The sequence below is a fragment of the Sus scrofa genome, chromosome 1 (genome assembly GCF_054392235.1).
Source record: "Sus scrofa isolate SSC_HxYL_T2T_F1_AM1 chromosome 1, Sscrofa_HxYL_maternal_Yorkshire_Landrace_v2.0, whole genome shotgun sequence".
Taxonomy (NCBI): Eukaryota; Metazoa; Chordata; class Mammalia; order Artiodactyla; family Suidae; genus Sus; species Sus scrofa.
In genome coordinates this window covers 230267450-230291008 of record NC_139383.1, presented here as the reverse complement: position 1 = coordinate 230291008, position 23559 = coordinate 230267450, and the positions used below count along the sequence as shown (strand labels likewise).

At 35.0% G+C, this 23559-nt stretch overlaps 1 protein-coding gene across 10 annotated transcripts in view; it reads left to right on the top strand.

Annotated features, from left to right (window-relative positions):
- LOC146407043 (uncharacterized) overlaps positions 1 to 23559 on the top strand; it is a 118063-nt gene that overhangs the window by 26293 nt on the left and 68211 nt on the right. For 8 of the 10 annotated variants that reach the window (XR_014822390.1, XR_014822394.1, XR_014822388.1 and 5 more), the window contains one exon: positions 1212 to 1340. Coding sequence is in view for 2 of the 10 variants with exons in the window: in XM_084986894.1 (XP_084843020.1) it covers positions 1302 to 1340 (39 nt within the window). In the remaining 8 variants the exon portion in view is untranslated. Of the gene's footprint in view, positions 1 to 1211; positions 1341 to 9814; positions 9915 to 23559 lie in introns of all 10 variants that reach the window. The other 2 variants (XR_014822396.1, XR_014822393.1) reach the window with 1 other exon arrangement.

Below are 23559 nucleotides of genomic sequence, written 5' to 3'. Positions count from 1 at the left end.
AACACAGGATCCAAGCTGCGTCTGTGACCTACACCACAGTTCATGGCAATGCCAGATCCTTAACCCACTGAGCAAGGCCAGGGATCGAACCTGCAAACTCATGGTTCCTAGTCGGATTTGTTAACCACTGAGCCACAACAGGAACTCCAGGATGTTGTGTTTTGACAAGTGCTTTTTTCTGTATCTATTTAGATGATAATGATTTTTATTAATATGGTGTGTCACATTTATTGATGTACATATGTTGAACCGTCTTTAAATCCCAAAGATAAACCCAATTTGATCATGGTGAATGATCCTTTTAATGTACTTTGAAGTCTACTAATATATTGTTGAAAAGTTTTGCATTTATATTCATCAGGAATATTGGTCTATAATTTTCTATTTTTGTAGTGTCCTTATCTCACTAACTTCAGAGTGATGTTGGCTTTATAAAAGGAATTAGGTAGTGTTCCATCTTCTCCTTTTGTAAGAAAAGGACTGGTATTTTTTAAGCATTTGGTAGAATTCATCAGTGAGGCCATCTGGTTCTGGACCTGTGTTTGTTGGGAAGTTTTTTTGACTACCGATTCAGTCTTTTTGCTTGATATTGGTCTGTTGATATTTCTATTTCCCTTAGCAGTGATGGTCAGTGCCACAACCTGGGACCTGGGGGGCAGTGCTCAAGGCAATGGAGGCTGAGTAATGGTATACCACTTAGTAATGGTGATTCAAAACTCTGACTTAAGGCAACAGGTGGGACATAGAGCAATAGCAACTCTTATTCTTATTCTATAAATGATAAGGTGCTATGGTATCCTGAACCTGGAAAGCAGGGTTACAGCAACAACTGGGGCCCTTGGGTGCAATGGCGTCACAACTACTGTTCTAGTCTGTGAAACTCCAGGGACGCTCCATCAGCTGAGATCAGCATTGATGAAGACTGTGATAGATTTCTGGAGCAGAGTTTGCAAACATTCACAGTGGTGAGGTTTGCTCGGGTTCTCTTGCTTTTTCCCTGTGCAGTGAAATTGCTCTGAGGGAATCCCTCCTGGTGCAGGGCTGCTTTTGACTGGGGGATGGAATGATGATAGGTACTGTGTCTCCTGTACTTTTCTACGTGACCATCCTCCATTTTTGAACTTGGTAGAGTTTTTGATGCTGCTTTTTTATAGTCTGGAGCTCTCCCTGAGATAATTTCTTTGGTTTGTATTTTTTTTTCCCTGTTGCAGGGAGACAAGTGTTGGGACCTCCTACTCTTCCCTCTTTCTTAAAGATAAACTTCTGACAGAAGAAAAATGATCTAAGATGGGAAGTCTGAAATGAAAAAAAGGAATAATAAGAAATACGTGGAAAAAATGGTAAATACTTGATTTTTACCTAAAAGAGCTCAGATGGAATACAATAATAAGACATTTACATATAAATTTTAAAAGAAACAAGGTACTAGTAAAATGTAGATCACAGTAACATAGAAGTAAGGATGGAAGAGAAATCTTCATAAATTTTGGGAGCCTAATAATGGTATTGATCAATTTCAAATGTTAATGTTAAAATAATCAGAAAAATTGAAAAATAAAATAGATGATTACAAGCAGAAAAACAAGGGAAATGAGAAAAAAAATTAAAAAAATTGAAATCACAAAATGATACATTTAAAATATGTACATAGCTACATAGTATAAGTGGATCAATTCCTCCATTAATAGACAAAGATTGTAGGCTGGGTGGAAAATGAAAATGACAGTAGAGAAAATATAACTATGTGTCATTCTCAAGATGCATACCTAAAATATCAGAACCAGGAAAGTTATATAATGAAAGAATATGCAAATACTAATGTATAGTTGATTTTGCCTCTTCTATATTAAATAAATTTTAAGGCAAAATATATTGTTAGAGATGAATAGAATCCTTCATAAAGATAAATGATTTAATGAGAAACTTTTCCTATACAGTTTTAAATGTATACTTATGTGATTATCTTGGAAAAATCAAGTTGACAGAGTAATGGGGAGAAATAATTATAGTGGGGTATTATTCTTTTATGTGTTTTTAAAAATTGTATTGGAGTGCAGTTGACTTATAAAGTTGTGTTATTTTTATGTGTATAGCAAAGTAAATCAGTTGGACATATACATATATCTGTTTCTTTTCAGATTATTTTCCCGTATAGGCTATTATACACTCTTGAGTAGATTTCCCTGTGCTATACAGTAGGTCCTTGTTACGTATCATGTATATGTTAATACCAACCTCCTAATTTCTACCCCCCCCCCAAATGTTTCCCCTTCAGTAACTGTAAGTTTGGTTTGGAATTTCTTTGAGTCTCTTTCTGTTTGGTGAATAAGTTCTTTGGTATCATTTTTTATTAGATTCCACATGTAAAGGATATCATATATTTATCTTTGATTTACTTCACTTAGAGAATTTCTAGGTCCATCTACATTGCTGCAAATGGTATTATTTCATGCTTTTTATGGCTGCGTGGTATTCCATTGCATAGATGTACCACATCTTCTTTATCCAGTCCTCTGCCAATGGACATTTAGGTTGCTTCCCTATCTTGGCTATTGTAAATAAGTGCTTCAGGGAACATCAGGGTGTATATATCACTTCAAATTACTGTTTTCTCCAGTAGATGCCCAGGAGTGGGATTGCTGGGTCATACAGTAGTTCTATTTTTAGTTTGTTAAGGAACTTTCATAATGTTCTCCATAGCAGTCATATCAGCTTACATTCTCTCAACAGTATATGAGGGTTCTAGTTTTCTATACATCCTCACCAGCATTTATTGTTTGTAAACTTTTTGAGGATGGCCATTCTGACTGGTGCGAGGTGATACCTCACACTGTGGTTTTGATTTGTGTCTTTCTAATAATAAGTGATACTGAGCATCTTTTCATGTTTTTCTTTTTCTTTTTCTTTTTTTTTTTTTTTTGGCCATCTGTCTTCTTTGGAGAGATATCTATTTAGATCTTTTCTTTTTTAATTGGGTTCTTTGTTTGTTTGTTTGTTTTTTAACATGAAATGGTATGAGATGTTTGTATACTTGGGGGATCAATCCTTTGTTGGTAAATTCATTTGCAGAGTTTCCCCCATCCTGTGAGTTGTCTTTTCATTTTGTTTATGGCTTCCTTTGCTGTGCAAAGTCTTTTAAGTTTAATTAGGTCCCATTTGTTTATTTTTGTTTTTATTTCAATTACTCTAGGAAATGGATCCTAAAAGATACCCCTGTGGTTTATGTCAAAGAGTGTTCTGCCTATGTTTTTCTCTTAAGAGTTTTTATAGTATCTGGCCTAATGTTTAGGCTTGAATCCATCTGGGTTTATTTTTGTGGATGGTGTTAGGATTCTAATTTCGTTTTTTAACATGCAGCTGTCCAGTTTTCCCAGCACATAGTAGGAGGTTTTTAAAACATTTGTCTAAGGATCCAATAGAAAAAGCAGACCAAGAAACTCTGATTATATAAAAGGTTTAAACAAAATAATTAACAAATTTGACCTCTTGAACTTATGTGGAACACTATAACCAATAAGTGCAAAATATTCTTTCTTTTTTTTTTTTTTTTTTTTTTGTCTTTTTGTCTTTAGGGCCACACCCGTGGCATATGGAGGTTCCAGGCTAAGGGTCCAATCAGAGCTGTAGCCGCCAGCCTATGCCAGAGGCACAATAATGCCAAATCCGAGCTGTCTGTGACTTACATCACTATTCACGGCAACGCTGGATCCTTAACCCACTGAGCCGGGCTAGGGATCAAGCCAGAGTCCTCATGGTTGCTAGTTGGGTTTGCTAACTGCTGAGCCATGATAGGAACTCCTCCTTTTTTTTTTTTTTTTTAATGAAAACATCATATTCTGGACAAGAAGTCAAGCCTCAATAAATTTTTAAAGATGAAGTGATATACACTTTATTTCCTGACATATGGTGATTAATACAGAAATCCATAGCAAGAAGATAATTAGAAAATCTTTACTGATTTGGAAATTAAAAAACTCTACTTCCAAATAATTTATAGGTGAGAGAATAAATCCTAAACAAAAAATAAGAATTTTAACTGAACAATGAGAATGACTTAATTTCCTCTCTTAAAGGACAAACATAGAAGTATTTTGAAATATATAACTCTAAATGCTTATATTAGAAAAAATAAAAGCTTCAAATTAGTAAAGTATGTACATAAAGAAGTCAAAATAAAAGACAAAAATTCTAAAAAAGGAAAAAGAAAATCAGAAAGTGATTCAACAGGAGACATACCAAAAACAGACAATAATGTCAAAAGCTGGCTTTTTTGAAAAGACTGATAAAATTGATAAACTTCAGGCATGATAGATCAAGAAAAAAGGAGACGCAAATAATATAAGAAATGAAAAGATCAATGTGCTACAGGTTTTGCAAACATTGTACAATGTAATGAGGCAATATTGGAAATAATTTCATGTGAATAAATTGAAACATTTTGATAAATTATGTTTTTAAAGGATTTGATCCTTTTATCATAACTGAAAGAGAAACAGAAAAACTGAGCAGCCATATAACCATTAAAGAAATTGAATCTGAAGCTATAAATCTTGCTTCAAATAATATCATAGGCAAGTTCCACCACATGGGAAAATATTCTGATTCTACACAAGTTCTTCTAGAGAACAAAAAAGGGGGAGTAACTCTGTATTAGTACTGATAATTAATGTCGTGACCTATTCCTCTTCTGTCACCTAGGCCAGCACCTCCAGGAGGAAGTGTGGAGAAAGCACAGCCATTCCTAACTGACTTAGACTATACATGCATGTCCTTTTTATTCATAGTTCTTTTGGCCACTATAATAGCACATAAGACTGGGAAATACAGCCCTATATGTAGAGGATGCAGAAAAAATGTGCTATAAACATTATACATGTGGAGTTTCCATCATGGCCAGTGACAACGAATCCGACTAGGAACCATGAGATTGTGGGTTCAATCTCTGGCCTCGCTCAGTGGGTTAAGGATCTGGCATTGCTATGAGCCATGGTGTAGGTCACAGATGCAGCTCAGATCTGGCATTGCTGTGGCTCTGGCATAGGCTGGAGGCTACTGCTCCAATATGACCCCTAGCCTGGGAACCTCCATATGCCACAGATGCAGCCCTAAAAAGACAAAAAGACCAAAAAAAAAAAAAAATTACACGTGTCATTGCCAGACATAATTCATTTTATGAGTTGGCCTAACCCACTTAGTAAAAATTGATAAGGATAGTAACAAGGAAGAAAAACTATAGGCTACTCTCCATTAATTTGATGCAAAGTAATGTCAAAAACAAAACATTAGCAAACTTAATCTAGGAATAGGTAAAAAGGACAACATCTTAGAACAAAATTGTGTTTATTCCAGGAATGCAAGATTAGTTTAAAAATTGGTTTAGAGGGAGTTCCAATTGTGGCACAGTGGAAATGAATCCAACTAGTATCCATGAGGATGTGGGTTCCATCCCTGTCCTTGCTCAGTGGGTCAGGGATCTGGTGTTGCTGTGAGCTGTGGTGTAGGTCAGAGATGCAGCTTGGATCCCATATTGCTGTAGTTGTGGTGTAGGTCAGCAGCTGTAGCTCTGATTCGACCCCTAGCCTGGAACTTCCACATGCCATGGGTGCAGCACTAAAAAGCAAAACAGAAACAAAAACATTGATTTAGAATAACAATTAATATAATTAACCACATTGAAATATTAATGGAGAAAAATCATAGCAGTGAACAAAGTAAAATCTTATGCTAAATACAACACAGCACCATTTATGATTTAAAAAATTTCTTAGCGCATTAGTTGTAAAAATGGAACTACATGATTCAGATAAAGAACGTCGATAAAAATATCACTTAGCAGATATCATGCTTAATGGTGAAATGTTGAGTACTTTCCTTTTAAAATCAGAAGCAATAAAGTAACTATTACTGCTGTTTTCATTCAACATTGTATTTGGAGTAAATCAGTGCAGAAGTCAGTAAGCCAGAAAAAAAAAATTGAAAATAAAACTAGTCAGTGTGGTAAGTCAGAAAAAAAATTGAAATTAAAACATCCAATTCTAATGGATGATGTCATTTTTTGTTTATTAAAAACAGCAACAATTTACTAGAATTAATGAGAGCCTAATAAATTTCCAGATACAAAACATAATACAAAATAATTGTAGTCCTGTGTATCAGCATTAAACAGAATTTTTAAAAAATGTTATCGGAATATAGTTGACTCACAAAATCGTATTAATCTCTCAGGCATACAGCAAAAGTAAATCAGTTATACATGTACATATATCCATACCTTTTCAGATTCTTTTCACAAATAAGTTACTACATGATACTAAGTTCCCTGTGCAATGTAATAGGTCCCTGTTACCCATCTTTCCATATGTAATAGTGTATATATCAATCCCACCTCCATAATTTATTCCCCTTGTCACTATGTTTCTCCTTTAGTGAACGTAACTTTGGTTTCATAATCTTTGAGTCTGTTTCTGTGTTGTAAGTTCTATTGTATCATTTCTGGTAGATTCCACATACTAGTGATGTCATGTATTTGTCTTTCTCTGGCTGACTTACTGCACTTAGAATGATAATTTCTCCATCCTTCCAGGTTGCTGCAAATGGTATTATTTCATGCTTTTTAATGGCTGAATAATATTCCATTGTATAGATGTAGCACATCTTCTTTATCCAGTCCTCTGCAGATGGACATTTAGGTTGCTTCCCTATCTTGGCTATTGTGAATAGTGCTGCAATGAGCATAGGGGTGCATGTATATTTTCGAATTACTGTTTTCTCCAGATGTATGCCCAGGAGTGGGATTGATGGATCATATGGTAGTACTATATTATAGTCTTCTGAGAAACCTCCATACTGTTTTCCATAGTGATTTTACCAATTTACAATCCCACCAACAGGGCAGGAGGGTTCCCTTTTTTCCACACCCTCTTTAGTATTTGTTATTGTTAGACTTGCTAATAAGGCCATCTTGACTAGTACGAGGCAATAACTCATTGTAGTTTTGATTTGGATTTCCCTAATAATTAGTGGTATTGAGCATCTATTTCATGTGCTTTTTGGCCATTTCTAAAACAGAAATCTGTAAAAATACAAAACTCTTAGGAATAAATCTAACAAAATACATGGAAGACCAACAGACAATGATTAAACTTTTTTGAAAAATTTTAAAGATGACCTAATAAATGTGGAGTAATATGTTTGTGGACTGATAGTCCAAGTATTATAAAAATGGTAACATCTCCTCAATTGATTTATAGATTCAGTAGGACTTGTGGACTTGATGGGCTAATTCTAAAATTCTTATTTATATGCTAGTACACATGGCCAAAAAGAGCCACATATGCTCTTGAAGAACATGTTTGGAAGAATTGTTCTACCAGTTTTCATGACTTCTTTTATAATAGTGACAATGTTATATTGTTGAGGAGATCCTTAAGAGAGAGTACAGCTGGATAATAATGAACAAACTAGAGCTAAATGCAACATGAATTAATCTCTTAAATCCAATGTTGAGCAAGAGAAACGAGATGGAAAAGGTCATGGTATGATTCTATTCTTATGAAGTTCAAAAAATAGGCAAAAATGAAATACACAGTTGAGCAATATTTAGTTTCTAAAGCTATTAATTAGGAACTATTTCCATTGTGGTGCAGTGGAAACAAATCCGACTAGTAACCATGAGGTTGTGGGTCCCTTCCCTGGCCTTGCTCACTGGGTTAAGGATCTGGCATTGCCATGAGCTGTGGTGTAGGTCGCAGAGGTGGCTCAGATCCTGCATTACTGTGACGTAGGGCAGTGGCTGTAGCTCCAATTGGACCCATAGCCTGGGAACCTCCATATGTCATGGGCATGGCCCTAAACAAAAAGCTAATAAATAAAGCTATTAATTTAAAAAAAAGTCGCAAAAGGCAGGATAGTGCTTACTGGCAGCATTTTGAGTAGGGAAGTAATAATGGAGACTTCTAGGTACTGGTAAAGCTCTTCTTCTTGACCTAGGTCAGAGGTCAGCAAATTTGCATATGAAGGGCTAAATAGTTACCCACCCCACATACCCTCCAAAAAGGCAGCAGAATGGATTTGGCCCCTGGGCCATATTCCCAAGTCCTTATTTTAAAGTCATGATTATGTGAGTGCTTGCTTTATCTGTTTTATACATTTGGGAGGTATGCATGTCATAGTTCACAAAAAAGAATTCAGAACCAAGAAAGAAGTTTATTTAAATCAGGACTATTAAATTAGAAAGGTTGGTTGTGATTTGTGTCTTAACCACTTGTAGGATAATGGGCCACGGGCAACGTACATAATGTATATTTATAAAACTAGGGCCCTAGTAGTTCCTATGTAATAGATTTGTTCTGAAAATTAGCTGAAATGGGGAGGTTAGGTGCTTAGTAGAGCTCCTAGCACATGTTAAATCCTCAAGATTTTTTGCTCTCAGAGAATAGGTTCTTCTAAGGGATCTTTAACCACTCATATCAAGACTTTAAAGAAATTCTTGTTGCTGTTGACAAAAAATTACTAGGAAAGAGATTTATAAACGAATTGGAAATACTCATAATGTTTTCTGTACCTAACATGGAAAAATCATAAGTAAGCATAGTATGCTGCCTATTTCTTGGAAACAGTTTTTCCTTAACATCTGGTGCTAAACAGAGGAGTTGTAAAAAATATTTTTAACTGTGTTGCAAATGTGAATTACAACAGAAAAAATAAGGTGAAGGAAAAAGTTGACTCCTGATTCTCATAAAATGACTGTTTTATACCTCAGGGAAGTCTTATTGAAGGGATAAAAACCTGATTTTTGTCTGCGAAAGTGTAGACAGGTTTTTCCCATTCTAATTCTAAGAAACCGAAGCTGTTACCTCACATGGCAAAAAGGGACTTTAAACCTATAATTGAGCTAAGGATCTGAGATTGGGTAATTCTGGATTACCTGGATATTCTCAATGTAGTAATGAAAGGCCCTTATTAGGGAGGGAGGCAAGGAAGGGCAGAGCCAGTGAAAGATTGGAAGATGCTCTGCCTCTCAAGATGGCAAAAAGGGCCACAAGCCAAGGAATGCAGAACTTTAGAACCTGTAAAAGGCATTTAATGCATTCTCCCCCACAGCCTGCAGAAGAAATGCAGTTCAGGCCTCACCTTAACATTAGCCCAATAGGACCTGTTTCTGACCTCCAAAACCCTAGCAAAAATTTCTGTTGTTGTAAGCTACTAAGGGAGTTCCCATTGTGGCTCAATGGGTTAAGAGCCTAACTAGTATCCATGAGGATGTGGGTTTGGATCCTGGCCTCACTTAGTGGGTTAAGGATCCGGTCTGCCATGAGCCGTGGGTTTGGTCACAGACACAGCTTGGATCTGGACTTGCTGTGGCTGTGACATAGGCCAGCAGTTAAGGCTCCGACCCCTATCCTGGGAACTTCCATATGTTTCACATATGACCCTAAAAAAGCAAAATAAGCCATCAAGTTTGTGGTAATTTGTTATAGTAGTAATTGAAAACTAGTATCACTCTCAGATGGGTATAGTGTTGAATTAGAACAAATAATTCTCAAACTCACCCCACACACTTTTGATAACTTTATTATTATTTAACCCCAAAATGCTATTGATGACCTCTGGGGTACCCTGGTTAGTTAGGGAGATTAATAAACATAGTCCTCCTAAAGAGTTTACAGGATAGTCATATTGACAAACCATCTCTTGTGTTTCGGCACATCTTGGGAGCAGAGGTACAGATTGCCTTTGCTTCAAGACAATCTTTTCAAGGATACTTGTGTATGAAAGATTGAGGTTTCTTAAGCTCAAGGTTCTTCTCTTGGAGGTCAGCCCCTGAGTGTGAACGTATCATCTGGCCCCCTTTGAGAAATGGGATTGAAAAACCAGCTCAAGAAAATGCTGATACTCTGGCTACTGCTATTTCTGTGAGTAAAAATGGTCTTTTGTCTCTGGCCCAGTGGTTTTGTGACTTCTGTCAGTATCCACAAAACTGAAGTAAGGTAACCTGTTATCTTGCTAACTATCAGACTCTTGACATTTCTTGGCAAGTAGTAAACAAAACAAGGTATAGACCTCTAGGATCACCGTAGGTTATGGTCTACTAAGAATGTTGGTAATAGAAACGGAAAAGAAACAGGCAATATGTCTATTAGGGATCAACTGCTCTGCTAGAACTTTACGGATACTCTCTCTGAGCTTTCCCACCGCTCTGTAAGAGAGATGTCACCACCACGTTAATAGCCCCCCAAATGTCAGCCAGGAAAATCTGGTTGCTTACCATTCAGATAAAATGGATTTGACACATCCCTAATTAGCTCACTTATTATATGCCCTTAAGAAAATCCAGTGTACCCTAGAAGGTTCCAGAACAGTGGTTCTCAAGGGGGATTATTTTTCCCTGATCTGGCAATGGCTGAGTATGTTTCTGATGGCCACATTTTGGGGTATGGGTATCATTGGCCTCCAGTAGCTAGAGGTCGGGTGTACTGCTAAAAGTCCTACAATTTGTTGTTGGACAAAAAATAAATCCTCATAGTAAAATGCAATTAAAAAGCAGAAGTTACAGATGAGCAAAAGACAAAAATAGGAACTGCAGATTTTCAGGTGGTTTTTAAAGTTCATTGTTTGAATTTTTATGTATGTCACAAAGGAGTTTTTAACATATGTTGATTTCAACAGAAAAGAATATATATCACCAACAAATCTAGAATTGCTAAAGCCTCAATGTAGATTGGATTACTTACGTAAGACAACTACATATGGCTCTTACTCTGATCTTGACTCAAGAGAAGAAAAAAGGTTAGAGTACTTTTCAAACCTACAATTTTCAGAGTCAGCATTTGGGGAAAGCTCCCCTTTTCACCCCATTCTCCCACCACCACCCCTCAGCCCTATGGTTGCTGGCCTTCCCCCTACCGAATGCATTTTAAGAGAATGTGATGCTGCCTTTTCATCCTTTAGAGTCATTGTTTTAGGTATTTTGTTTGCTTGGGGTTTTTGTTTGTTTTAATCGGATTAAAGCAAAAAGTATATAATCACCCTTCTAGGTCAGAAGTGGAATTTCTTGCTTGAAAGCAAGTTATTCATTTTCACTGACATTTAAGGAGTAGATCTCTGTTCAAGCCTCTTCCAGTACCAGAATTATCTTGAATTTTGCACAACTTATTTCATATGCATTACCCTCCCCACCCACCTCCACATACAGTCCTCATCACTGCAGTGTTTAAGCTACATGAAATAATTATTGCTTTTAAAAAACAATATTTTTTCTGGCAATAAGTATTCATTATTTAAACATTACTAAATAATTCAGTATTTAAAATGAAATTTAAATTTCTTATTTAAACATTCATTACTAAATTATTATTTAAAATAAAACAAAATCACCCATAATCCTACCTCCTCTGGATAACCATTGTTAGTTGATATTTTGGTGTATCTTCTTCTATGCACATATATTTTTTATCACATTGTATATATGATTCTAATTGCTACATAATTCTTCATCATATGCTAGCTACCCTTATGAATGCTAGAAATCGGAAAGTCAGCTACATTTTAAAATGTTTCACTAAATATTAATAATTCATACATCAGTTTATTCCATCCTTATGACCTTGATTTGATGATACTTAGGCTTCTCATATTGGCTCTTAGCCAAAACTTTGGAGTTTATAGTTAGGATTAAAAAAAATCTCAATGGACTTTCTTTCCCAGCTCCAAGCTTTGATTTTTGGGGGTCAGGGGGAGTATTTGAGGTAGAGTAGTGGGGTGTCTTACTCCTAGTGTTTTTTTAACTTCTGGTTTTTAGCTCTGCTTTTTGGCAGCACCAGCTAACCAAAGATGTGTTTTCCATTATATAGCAGTCCCATTAAACTCCTAGTTTTAAAACGGACTCTTCCCCCTCCACCTATCCTTGGAAGGCTGCAGAATAATCAGGGCCTAACTTCTCTTTGTTCTCTCCATCTCTCTTTCATCCCTCAACAAATTTTGTGGAGCACCTTTGAAGTGCAGGCTTTACTCCAGATGCTGGGCTACAGCTGTGCACATCTGCTGTGCACCCTACCAGCCTGGTGGCTCTCCAGCCTGAGAGGCTGTACTGCTTAGTCAACTGTAAGCTGCTTATAAACAAGATCTATGTCTGCTCTATCTGGGTAGCCATCAGCTCCTAGCAAAGTGCCTTTGTCACCGTAGTAACTTAATACTATAGCTATTTACTAAATGAAGGAATGAAAAGTAAATCACTTCAGAAAATGGTCAGTTGTGTCACAATCTTTCCAGATATATTTTTTATTGAGTGAGGGAAATCCATTCTGGTAAAAATACAAAGATCTCTAGAAGGAATAATATAAAACACCTCTAGGCATTAATACGTTAGTGGGAATAAATTTTCCTACCAACTTACTTCCACATTTGAAGTGGGAGAGAAGACAAGGGAACACATGCTCTGAATCATCCAGGATTACTTAGGACAGAGGTGACAGTCGTTGGGGGTACCCAGGGATCAAGAGATACTGCCCATTAGGGTCAAGGTAAGAAGAGGAAAACTTAGAAGAAAATCTTGTCTAATCTTAAAGTTATGAACTACTACAAATTCTTATGAAGAGAAAGGTACCCAACCCAGGGAATATTTTAAATGTTTGCAATGAGCCTCTGGCAGTAACTATGGAAATGACACATCATATATGCCTTGTCCCATACAGGAGTTGTTGATCAAAGATGAAATGAGGTTCCCTCCCCTAGTATCCCATTGCAGGGAAATATCCTGCCCTGAGAACACAAATACTCAAACTGATTTATTTTCAGATTTACAGAAAGTAACCTGGTGGGGAATTCTCTTTTGAGCACTATTTAGCTGCTTGCATTCTTGGTTTTGTGAAAGCCAGAATGTCAGCAAACTAAGAATGTGAGCAACGGAAGTAAAAGCCACAGCTTGGAGGGAAGCTAAAATGTGACATCCCTATAAATAAGCCCTGTAATCTCTCCTCATTGAGATCCTATTTGTTAATCATTCATGTAAATCTTAATGGAAAACAGATGAGGAATCAATTTGTGCGAACTGACATTTGTTTAAAAAAAAAATCCATAAAGGAATTTTTACCACAGTGACAAAACATAATTGCAGACCCTAAACTTTTTAAAATTTGGAGCTGAGTTTAGCATGAAAACTAAGAGTATAAAAAGAATTGAGTAGAACCAATATTAGGTAGGATCTGGTAAATTTCCATAGGACTCATTGACTTGCTAACTTTAAACTTGGGTGTCTTAGGTTTTATTTTCCTTTTGGAAGCTTTTTGACTGTCTTTAGCCAAGTTTCTTTATCTCTCAATATCTAGAGCAAGAGAAAAAATACAATAATGGAAGGAAAAAGAACCTCTATAATTTTGTAGAAGAACATATACATGCATGTACATTATGCAATTACTGACAGACAAGCATATGGAAATATTTCATCTTGCATTTATTAAAATGTCTTAGAATGGTTTAAGTAGGGTATCTATTTAGAGAAGCAGACTTTTTAAAATTCAAATTTAATTACTTCATTTCCCTTCTTAAAAAATCTTCCAGGGATCCCCATTGACTTTGGATTAAAGTTTAAATTCTTGGCATGTTACACTCTTTATAATCTATTCCTTAGCCTTATCTCCTAGGCAACCCCCACCCCCAACCCAGCCATGAGCCCTGGCTGCCTTTCTTTTCTTGGCAAGAAGAGTACCCCCTCTGGAAAGTCTACCCTGAGTCTCCACATTGTGCCAAGTTCCTCTCCTCTAAATTCCCATATCACCTTCTACATAGTTCTGTCTTATCTGATAGTGACCTGTGTAATGTCAGTCTTCTGCCCTAAACTGTGTTCCCTAACAACGTCCACGTCATCTCAATAGCACTAGCACATATCCCAACATAGCATAAGTTTAAAATGCTGACTTGTGGAGTTCCCTTCCTGCCTCACCAGTTAACAAACCCAACTAGGATTAAGGTTGTGGGTTTGATCCCTGGCCTTGCTTAGCAGGTTAAGGATCTGGCATTGCCATGAGCTGTGGTATAGGTCACAGACCAGGCTCAAGAGAAGAAACAGAAGAAAAAAGAAAAAGCACCTGTCAATTTGACATTCATCTTATAGCAAACCCATGTTTATTTTAGTACAGGGGTATATCTCTTTGAGACATTGTCTGTCCAGATGGAAATTTGCCCACAGGAAAGTCATCTCAGCTTCCATTCCACTTGGATGGCTCTTAGCTGTATCTACATACAGTAAGAGTTTTAATCAATGCAATTCTATTCAGTTTATGAAATCATCATTTTATTTATTATTTATTTATTTTTTGCTTTTTAGGGCCACACCTGCGGCATATGGAAGTTCCCAGGCTAGTGGCCAAATCGGAGCTAAGCTGCCACAGCAATGCAGAGTCTGAGCCACGTCTACAACCTACACCACAACGCATGGAAATGCAGGATCCATGACCCATTGAGCAAGGCCAGGGATCAAACCCGAATCCTCATGGATACTAGTCAGGTTCATTTCCCTTGTGCCTCAGCGGGAACTCCCCAAAATAATTTTTTAATAAAACTTTAATAATTTTTGTTCTTCAAAAAACTCAGCCCACCAGATCCAGGGGGCAGAGCCTCCTTTCCTGCCCACGTGCATCTCTCACAAGCGTCCTATCTTAATCTATTTCTTGCCTATCAAAAAATAATTTTTGTTCTTAAAAATACATGTAAAATATAAAATAAGCTTTTTATTTTTAAGTATATATTTCAAAGTCTCACATATGATCATAGGTCTAGAAAAACAACTTCAGCATTATTGGGTGCAAGTTCATGCATTCAGGCATAAAGTATTGCTATTCAGATTTTAAAGATAAACATCTCAAATTGCAAAGAGATGAAAGTCATTCATTAAAGTATTTATTCATTGACCATGCTCTGAGCACCACTGTATTCCAGACACACTGATGAAAACTGCTTTGGAGAAGCCTAGTGATGGGAAAAAGATACATAAGTACAAATTGATGAAACACATATTGATAAGTGGTACAACCTTGTACATTTCATTTGGAGTGTCTGTCCCCCACAATAACCCAATTTCTCTGAGGACCTTCCTCCCTCTCTCTCTTCTTTAATACTGATGCCTCGCAGGTGTGTTTTGCAATTTAATCCAACACTCTTGGTTTTAATTAATTGTATCTGGTGTGGTCACTGGACTAAAGAGGATCCAAGTAAGTTCTCTCTTTACGGAATTTAGAATTGGGCTTAAAAAATAGTCTTTCAGTCTGAGCTTATTTTGCAGGTCAAAGCCAGTTTTAGTGGATTACATATTTCAGTGAGGTTCATAAAAATTTTCTAAATTATTCACATAAAGTTGTTTAGAATTACTTACCTTTTTAATATCTGCAGCATCTGCAGTGGTAGACTCTCATTCCTGATATTGGTTATTCGTGCTTTATCTTTTTTTTTTCCTAGGTTGTTCTTGCAAGAGGGTTGTGAATTATATAAGCTTTTGAATTTAGACCAGTATTTGGCTTTCTTAGCCCTGTCTATTTTATTCTTATTTCTATTTAATTAAATTTTCCTCTTGATGATTTTCTTTCTTTAGGTTAATTTTATGGGTTTTTTTTCCTAATGTCTTGAGATGTATGATTTCCTCATTAATTTTTAACCTATTTTCTTCTCTAATTCAAGTATTCAAGGCTATAAATGTCTAAGTACTGTTGAAATTGCATCCCATATGGTTTGAAACTATTTTGTTACAGTTAAGCTGAAAATCTTTCTAATTTCCATCATGATTTCTGCTGTGACCCTTGGGCTATTATGAAGGGTATTTCTTAATTTCTAAATAGATAGAAAAATTTCTAGGTATCTTTTTATTGACTACTAGTTTTATTGTACTATGGTTAGATAGCACAGTTTCAGTCCTTTGAAATTTGTATGGTGTTGTCTAATATGTGGTCCATTCTTGTGAATGTTTTTATATTGGCTTGAAATAACTATATTCTGCAAATCTTGAGCACAACATTTTATGTGTCAAATCAAATGTGTTAGTCATGTTGTTTAAATCTTCTACATGTATTAGAGGTTTGATTTTTTTTTTATTGGCCTCTGTGTTCCATTAGTTCCCTGTAGAGTGTTATCTCCCAATGCAATTGGGAATTTGCTTATTTTGAAATTTGCTTGGAATTTTGCTTTTTTCTTCATACATTCTGTTTTTTACTTTGTATATATTTGAGGCTATATAATTATATACATGTTAATTTTGAAGTGTTATGTTTTCTTGGTAAATTGAATGTGTTATAAAGTAATTGCTAATAAGGTAATTCTATAAGGCTTAAAGTTTTTTGTCTGATAATAATACACACATATCTTTTTTTTCTCTTTTTTTATTACTCAAATGAATTTATCACATCTGTAGTTGTATAATGATCATAACAATCTGATTTCACAGGATTTCTATCCCACAGCCCAAGCACATCCCCCCACCCCCCAAACTGTCTCCTCTGGAGACTGTAAATTTTTCAATGTCTGTGAGTCAGCATCTGTTCTACAAAGAAGTTCCGTCTGTCCTTTTTTCAGATTCCACATGTCAGTGAAAGCATTTGATGTTGGTGTCTCATTGTATGGCTGACTTCACTTAGCATGATAGTTTCTAGATCCATCCATGTTGCTAAAAATGCTGGTATTTCGTTCTTTTTGATGGCTGAGTAATATTCCATTGTGTATATGTACCACTTCTTCTGGATCCACTCCTCTGTCGATGGACATTTAGGTTGTTTCCATGTCTTGGCTATTGTAAATAGTGCTGCAATGAACATTGGAGTACATGTGTCTTTGTAAATCGTGGTTTTCTCTGGATAGATGCCCAGGAGTGGGATTGCTTAATCAAATGGTAGTTCTATTTTGAGTTTTCTGAGGCATCTCCATACTGCTTTTCACAGTGGTTGCACCAATTTACAATCCCACCAACAGTGTACTAGGGTTCCTTTTTCTCCACACCTTCTCCAGCACTTATTGTTTGTAGACTTTTGGATGATGGCCATTCTGGCTGGTGTCAGGTGGTACCTCATCATGGTTTTGATTTGCATTTCTCTAATAATGAGTGACGCTGAACATCTTTTCATGTGTTTCTTAGCCATCTGTATGTCTTCTTTGGAGAATTGTCTGTTTAGATCTTTTGCCCATTTTTGGATGGGTTTTTTTTTTTTTATGTGGAGCTGCATAAGTTGCTTATAAATTTTGGAGATTAATCCCTTGTCTACACACATATCTTTTTAGCATGATATCTTTTTTCTGTTTTCTAACTTGTTGACCTTTCTATATTTTATCTTATGTGACTTATAAATAATATGTGGTTGGGGTTTTTTATCCGACATGATAATCTTTATCTTTTAACTAGAGTATTTGGTTGATTTACAATTAACATAATTATTCACGTTTGGATTTATTACTTAACTTTCACGTTTTGTTTCATCTCATTGGTTTTGGGTTTTTTTTTTTTTTTTTTGTCTTCATTCCTGTTTTCTTTTATGTTGATTGAGCATTTGTTCTTATTTCCTCTTGTTCCTAAACTTGTTTGAAAGTTATATACTCTGTTTATATTCCTTTAATGATTAACCTACAAATTATAACACACATATTTTACTTATCAAATCTATACTTAATACCTCTACCATCTCCCTTACAAGTTTTTAGACCTTATTAACTATTAACTACCAACAACTACCCACAACTAAAATGTCATTTAGTCAATATTTGTTTATACTTCCCATGTATTATTGCTTTCTTTTTTCTTTTTCCCTTCTTGTACCTCATACTTTCCATTTTAGATCATTTTTTTTTTCCCAACACAGTAAACATCTTTGAAAATGTCCTCTAGTGAAGTTCTGGTAATTACACAACTTCTCAGCTCTTGAAAATACTGTATTTCACCTCATTATTGATAGATACTTGGATTGGTATAGAATTCTGTGTTGGGCACTATTATTATTACTCAGCACCTTAAAGATATCATTCCAGTATATTCTAGCTTTAATTTTTACTGTTAGAGATGTCAGCTTTAACTCTGTTATTCCCAGAGGACAATAAATCTTTTTTCTATTTTCAGACTTCGTCTTTAGTGTCTTACACTTTTTTTAGGCCATGTCTTTGTGTATATCTCTTTTTATTAATCCTGCTTGGGATTCATTAGGATTCATACCAAAACAAACAAAAAACTATGGATGGCACTGCATCTATTGTCAAAAGTATCCTATTATTATACCTTTAAATATTGTCACTAGATTCTCTTTTATTCTTCCCTCCATGAAATCTAATTAACATTATATTTTAGATTTTATGTTTTTCTTAAAGTGTTTAAGCTATTTTTTTCCCATTTTATATTTTTTTGTGGATTATGGATAATTTTTGAGACTTCAAGTTCATTAACTTGTCAGCTAAATTGATTTGCTATTAAGCTTTTTAAAAAATTAAAACTTTTATTTTGACGTTGTTTTGTGGTTTTTAGAAAAATCTGCTTTGTTATCCGTTCTCTGTAGAAAATTTTGTAACGTAGACAGAGCAGACTTATTTAAATTCTGTATCTGATAATGCCAGAATTTGAAATATTTGAGAGTGTTTTGCTGTCTTTTGTTGCTGCTCTTTGTATTGGTGAAATGTTATTTCTTTGCGTGCTTGAAACTTTTTTGTGTTGTATATTTTCCTTGGAAAATTTATTTGTGGAAATTCTTAAGGATTGTGATAAAGGTGTATTACTCTGGGCAGAATTTGTTTTTTCTCTGCCAAAAACCCATGAGTACTACCAGTTTTGGTTCCTTTACTAACACTTTTTTTTTTTTAAAGGCTAACGGTTTGTGTTCATTTTTGGACTACGTGGGTGATGTGAATTTGGGCTGCCAGTCCATGTGAGGTAGTTTACTTTTTGCCTGTCTTATAAGTACAGCCATTTGGGAGTGTTGCAGCCTTAGAAGAGGTTACCTATTAGACTCCCTACTTTGGGAAGATCTGGGCTTTGTCTTCTATCTCTTATACATAAAATCCCATGAATACATAGATTCAAATTTATCAGATTGATAAATGCCTTCCAAGTAGAAACATCTGCGTTCCTGTAGCATCTCTATGTTCACACCTTCACTTAGACTTCATAGTGATAAAATCTCTTATCTCCTTTCTTATTTTTCCTTGTTAGATATTTTCAAAAGTTATTATCTGTATTTTATCATTCATTTAATTCTAAACATTAGAAGGATTAGTCCAGATACCAAATCAAAGGTATTACCAAAAAGAGAAATCAATCTGATTTAGGAAAGATAATTTAGCTAATATTCCTTGAAGGCATTTTTCTATTTTCTTTAGAATTCTGTGGTGACAGTTCTTTCCTCTCAAAATTTCAGGTACTATGTACTGTTTATTTATATTTATTTCTTAAACCCTATTGTTATTGTTTAGTATACTAGTATTTTTAGGTTCATTACTACATTCTATGCCTCATTGCTTTTTAAGATTTTTTTTTCTCTTTGAAATTTTATCAAAGCATACTTTTAGCTATATCCTACAAGTTTTGATATGTTCTGTTTTCATCAAAATCTAGTTAATGTATTTCCTAAAATTCATTGATTTTTTTTTCTTCCTTTGGCTTATGTGATATTTATAACTACATTGCTTAAATTCAAAACATTTAGAGATATTCAAGTTTTAATAATTTCTAGTTTCTACTCTGATAAGAAAATATACTCTATTTTTCAGTTTTTTAAATATGTCAACACTGGCTTCATGAACAAGCATAAAGTCAAATTCAACAAATAGTCTATATGTGTTCAAAAATAATATATTTTTAATTGTAAACGGCTAAAAATTTTGCACATGGTCAAGTTTGTTAACCTTGACCTCTATTCTTAACTAATTTCTGTCTGTTGTATTAGTTACTGAGAAATTTCACAGGCAGTTTCAAAGATGGTTCTCAATGAGCCATCTTAGAAGATGGTTCTCCTAATATTTATGCCCTTGTGTAATCCTCTCTCATGAACTGTGCTCTGTTCCTACATACTGCAAATGTGGTAATATGGCATTAGCAAGATTATATTACAAAAAATTCTTGCCCTCTGATGGTCTCTTGCTTGCTCAATCTGGTAGAAGTCATCTGCTATGTGGTGAGCTGCCCTATGATGTGTCCTTATGGCAAGGAACTGAAAAAGTCTGCTAGTAAACAACCAGAGGAGAAATGAGATCTATGTCCCATAGCCTGTGAGGAACTGAATCCTCTTAAAAATCATTTTGGAAGTAGATCTTCCCACAACTGAACTTTCTGATACGATTGCCCTATGAGATATCTTAAGTCAGAGGACCCTTAATTAAGCCATACCAATGTTCATGACTTAGTGAAACTGAGATGATATATGTTTATTGATTCAAGTGGCTAAATCTTGAGCAATTTGTTATGTAGCAATAGATAATTAATATATGAGAGATTTCACTGTGGAGTTACCTGTCTTCTTTTAATTCTGTTTATAAATTTTTTTCTTCTTTTGGTAAAATGTATACAATATATACAATTTCCTATCTTAATCATCTTTAAATATACAGTTCAGCTCATTTAAGTGCATTCAAAATGCTCTGTAATCAATGTCTAGAACTCTTTGTCTTGCAAAACTGAAACACTGTACCCATTAGCCAGTCACTCCCAGTGTCTTTGTACTCTTAGCCCTTGGCAACCACTGTTGTCTCTGTCTCTATGGATTTGACTACCCTAAGTACCTCATATAAGTGGAGTTCTGCAGTATTTGTCTTTTCATGACTGACATTTCACTTAGTTGTAATGTCTTCAGCTTTCATCTGTGCTGGGTCATGGGTCAGAATTATATAATTATATTCTAGGTTATATGTAAATGCTTTGAATATTTTTTAAGAACTACCACATTGTTTTCCATAGTAGCTGCACTATTTATATCCCCAGCAGCAGTGCACACTCTAATTTCTCCACATTCTAGCCGATATTTATTTCTTGTTTCTCTTTCTTTCTTTCTTTTTTTTTTTTTTTTTTTTTTGATATGTAGCAATCATGCTGGCTGTGAGGTAATTCTGGGGTTTTTTGTATATATTTCAGTTATAAGTACAAACAAAATTTAAATTTTTATAAAGGATTAATTGACCACTTGATAATTATAAAATGCTCATTTTTCTCTTTAATGGTATTTCCTGCTGTAAAGTATATTTTTTTCTGATAATAAGTCTAATGTAGCATTGTTACTTTCACTTGTTTTTGCATGTATATATTCTATTCTTTTACTTTCAAACTGTAACTTTATGTTCAATGTGCAGCAGATAACCAAATTAATATTTTAAAAATTTAATCTAGTAATCTTAATCTTTTATTTTTAAATTTTATTGAAGAATAGTTGATTTTTTCAATGAATTTTATTTATAGTTATACAACCATCATCACAACCCAATTTTACAACATTGCTATCTCAAACCCCCAGCACATCCCTCCCTACCCAACCTGTCTCCTTTGGTAAACATAAGTTTTTAAAAGTCTGTGAGCCAGTTTTTGTTCTGAAAAGAAGTTCATTGTATCCGTTTTGAAGATTCCACATATAAGTGACAGCATATGACGTTTGTGTCTCACTATCTGACTAATTTCACTTAGCATAATTTCTATGTCTATCCATGTAGCTGCAAACACCATTATTTCATTCCTTTTTATGGCTGAGTAATATTCCATCATGCATATGTACCACTTCTTTAGCCACTCCTCTCTCAATGGATGTTTAGGTTGCTTCTATGTCTTGGCTATTGTATATAGTGTTGCAATGAACATTGGAATACATGTGTCTTTTTGAATCATGGTTTTCTCTGGATAGACCCAGGATTGTGATTGTTGGATCAAATAGTAATTCTATTTTTAGTTTTTTGATGAGTCTCCATACTGTTTTCCATAGTCATTGCACCAATTTGCATTCCCACCAACAGTGTAATAGGGTTCTTTTTTCTCCATAACTTCTCTGCATTCATTGTTTGTAGACTTTTTGATGATGACCATTCTGACCAGTGTAAGGTGGTACCTCATAGTAATTTTGATGTGCATTTCTCTAGTAATTAGTGATGTTGAACATCTTTTCATGTGTTTTTTTGGCCATCTACATGTCTTCTTTGGTTTCTATAGGTCTTCCACTCATTTTTTTTTTTTTATGGGGTTGTTTGTTTTTTTGGTATTGAGCTGCAGGAGGTATTTATAAATTTTGGAGATTAATCCTTTGTCAGTCCCTTCATTTGAAAATACTTTCCCCATTCTGTGGGTTGTCTTTTCATTTTGTTCAGGGTTCCTTTGCTGTGCAAAAAATTTTCAGTTTAATTAGGTCCCATTTGTTTGTTTTTATTGTCATTACTCTAAGAGGTGGATCTGAGAAGATAAATGCTGTGGTTTATGTCAGAGAGTGTTTGGCCTATGTTTTTCCTCTATGAGTTTTATAGTACCTGGTCTTATATCTAGGTCTTTAATCCATTTTGAGTTTATCTTTGTGTATGGTGTTAGGGAGTGTTCTAATTTTGTTATTTTATACGTAGCTTTCCAATTTTGCCAGCACCACTTATTGAAGGGGCTGTCTTTTCTCCATTGTATATTTTTGTCTCCTTTGTCATAGATTAATTGACTGTAGGTGCATGGGTTTAATTCTGGGCTTTCTATCCTGTTCCACTGATCTATATTTCTGTCTTTGTGCCAGTACCATACAGTTTTGATTACTGTAGCTTTGTAGTATAGTCTGAAGTCCAGTGGCCTGATTGTTGAAGCTTCATTTTTCTTTCTTTCTGAGTGATTCCTTTCCCATATTGGGGAAGTTTTTGACTATTATCTCCTCAAATATTTTCTCTGGCCCTTTCTCTAATAGAAGTCATATTCCAATTGAACATTACCTTGAGTATCCTAGCATTAGCTTCTATGATCATGGTCAGCATTCCAGTGAAATACTGGTTTGGTTTTTTTTTTTTTTAAATCTAAATATTTATCTCTCTCTTTTTTTTTTAAAATCAAAGTCAGTCACATTCATTAAAATCTTTTCATCTTGTACTTACTCATATTTGTATTAGGAGAATGAAGAAATCCACATTCAGTTCATAGCAACTCTAGAACTGTCAGGTCCCATGCCAATAAAACAAAGGATCTAGGTGATGTCCCATGTCCCTTACATATTTGAAATTCTATTATTTTAGTGCTAACACTGATTTTATCTAATGTGTGTATACATTCATATTAAATTCCTGTAGCTCTTACCTACTGATTCCTTAAATATCAGAAAATTTTATCATAAGAGATTCCACCAGAGAGAAGTGAATTTTATGATTGTGTATTCAAAAAATGCTGGGCTCAAGTAGATTTCTATACAAGGCCTTTAGTGAACTTATAAGTGGTTTGTTTGTTTGTTTTGCTTTTTAGGGCTACACCCACAGCATATGAAAGTTCCCAGGCTAGGGGATGAATTGGAGCTACAGCTGCTGGCTTATGCCACAGCCACAACAACATGGAATACAAGCCATGTCTGTGACCTACACCACAGCTCATGGCAGCACCAGATCCTTAACCCACTG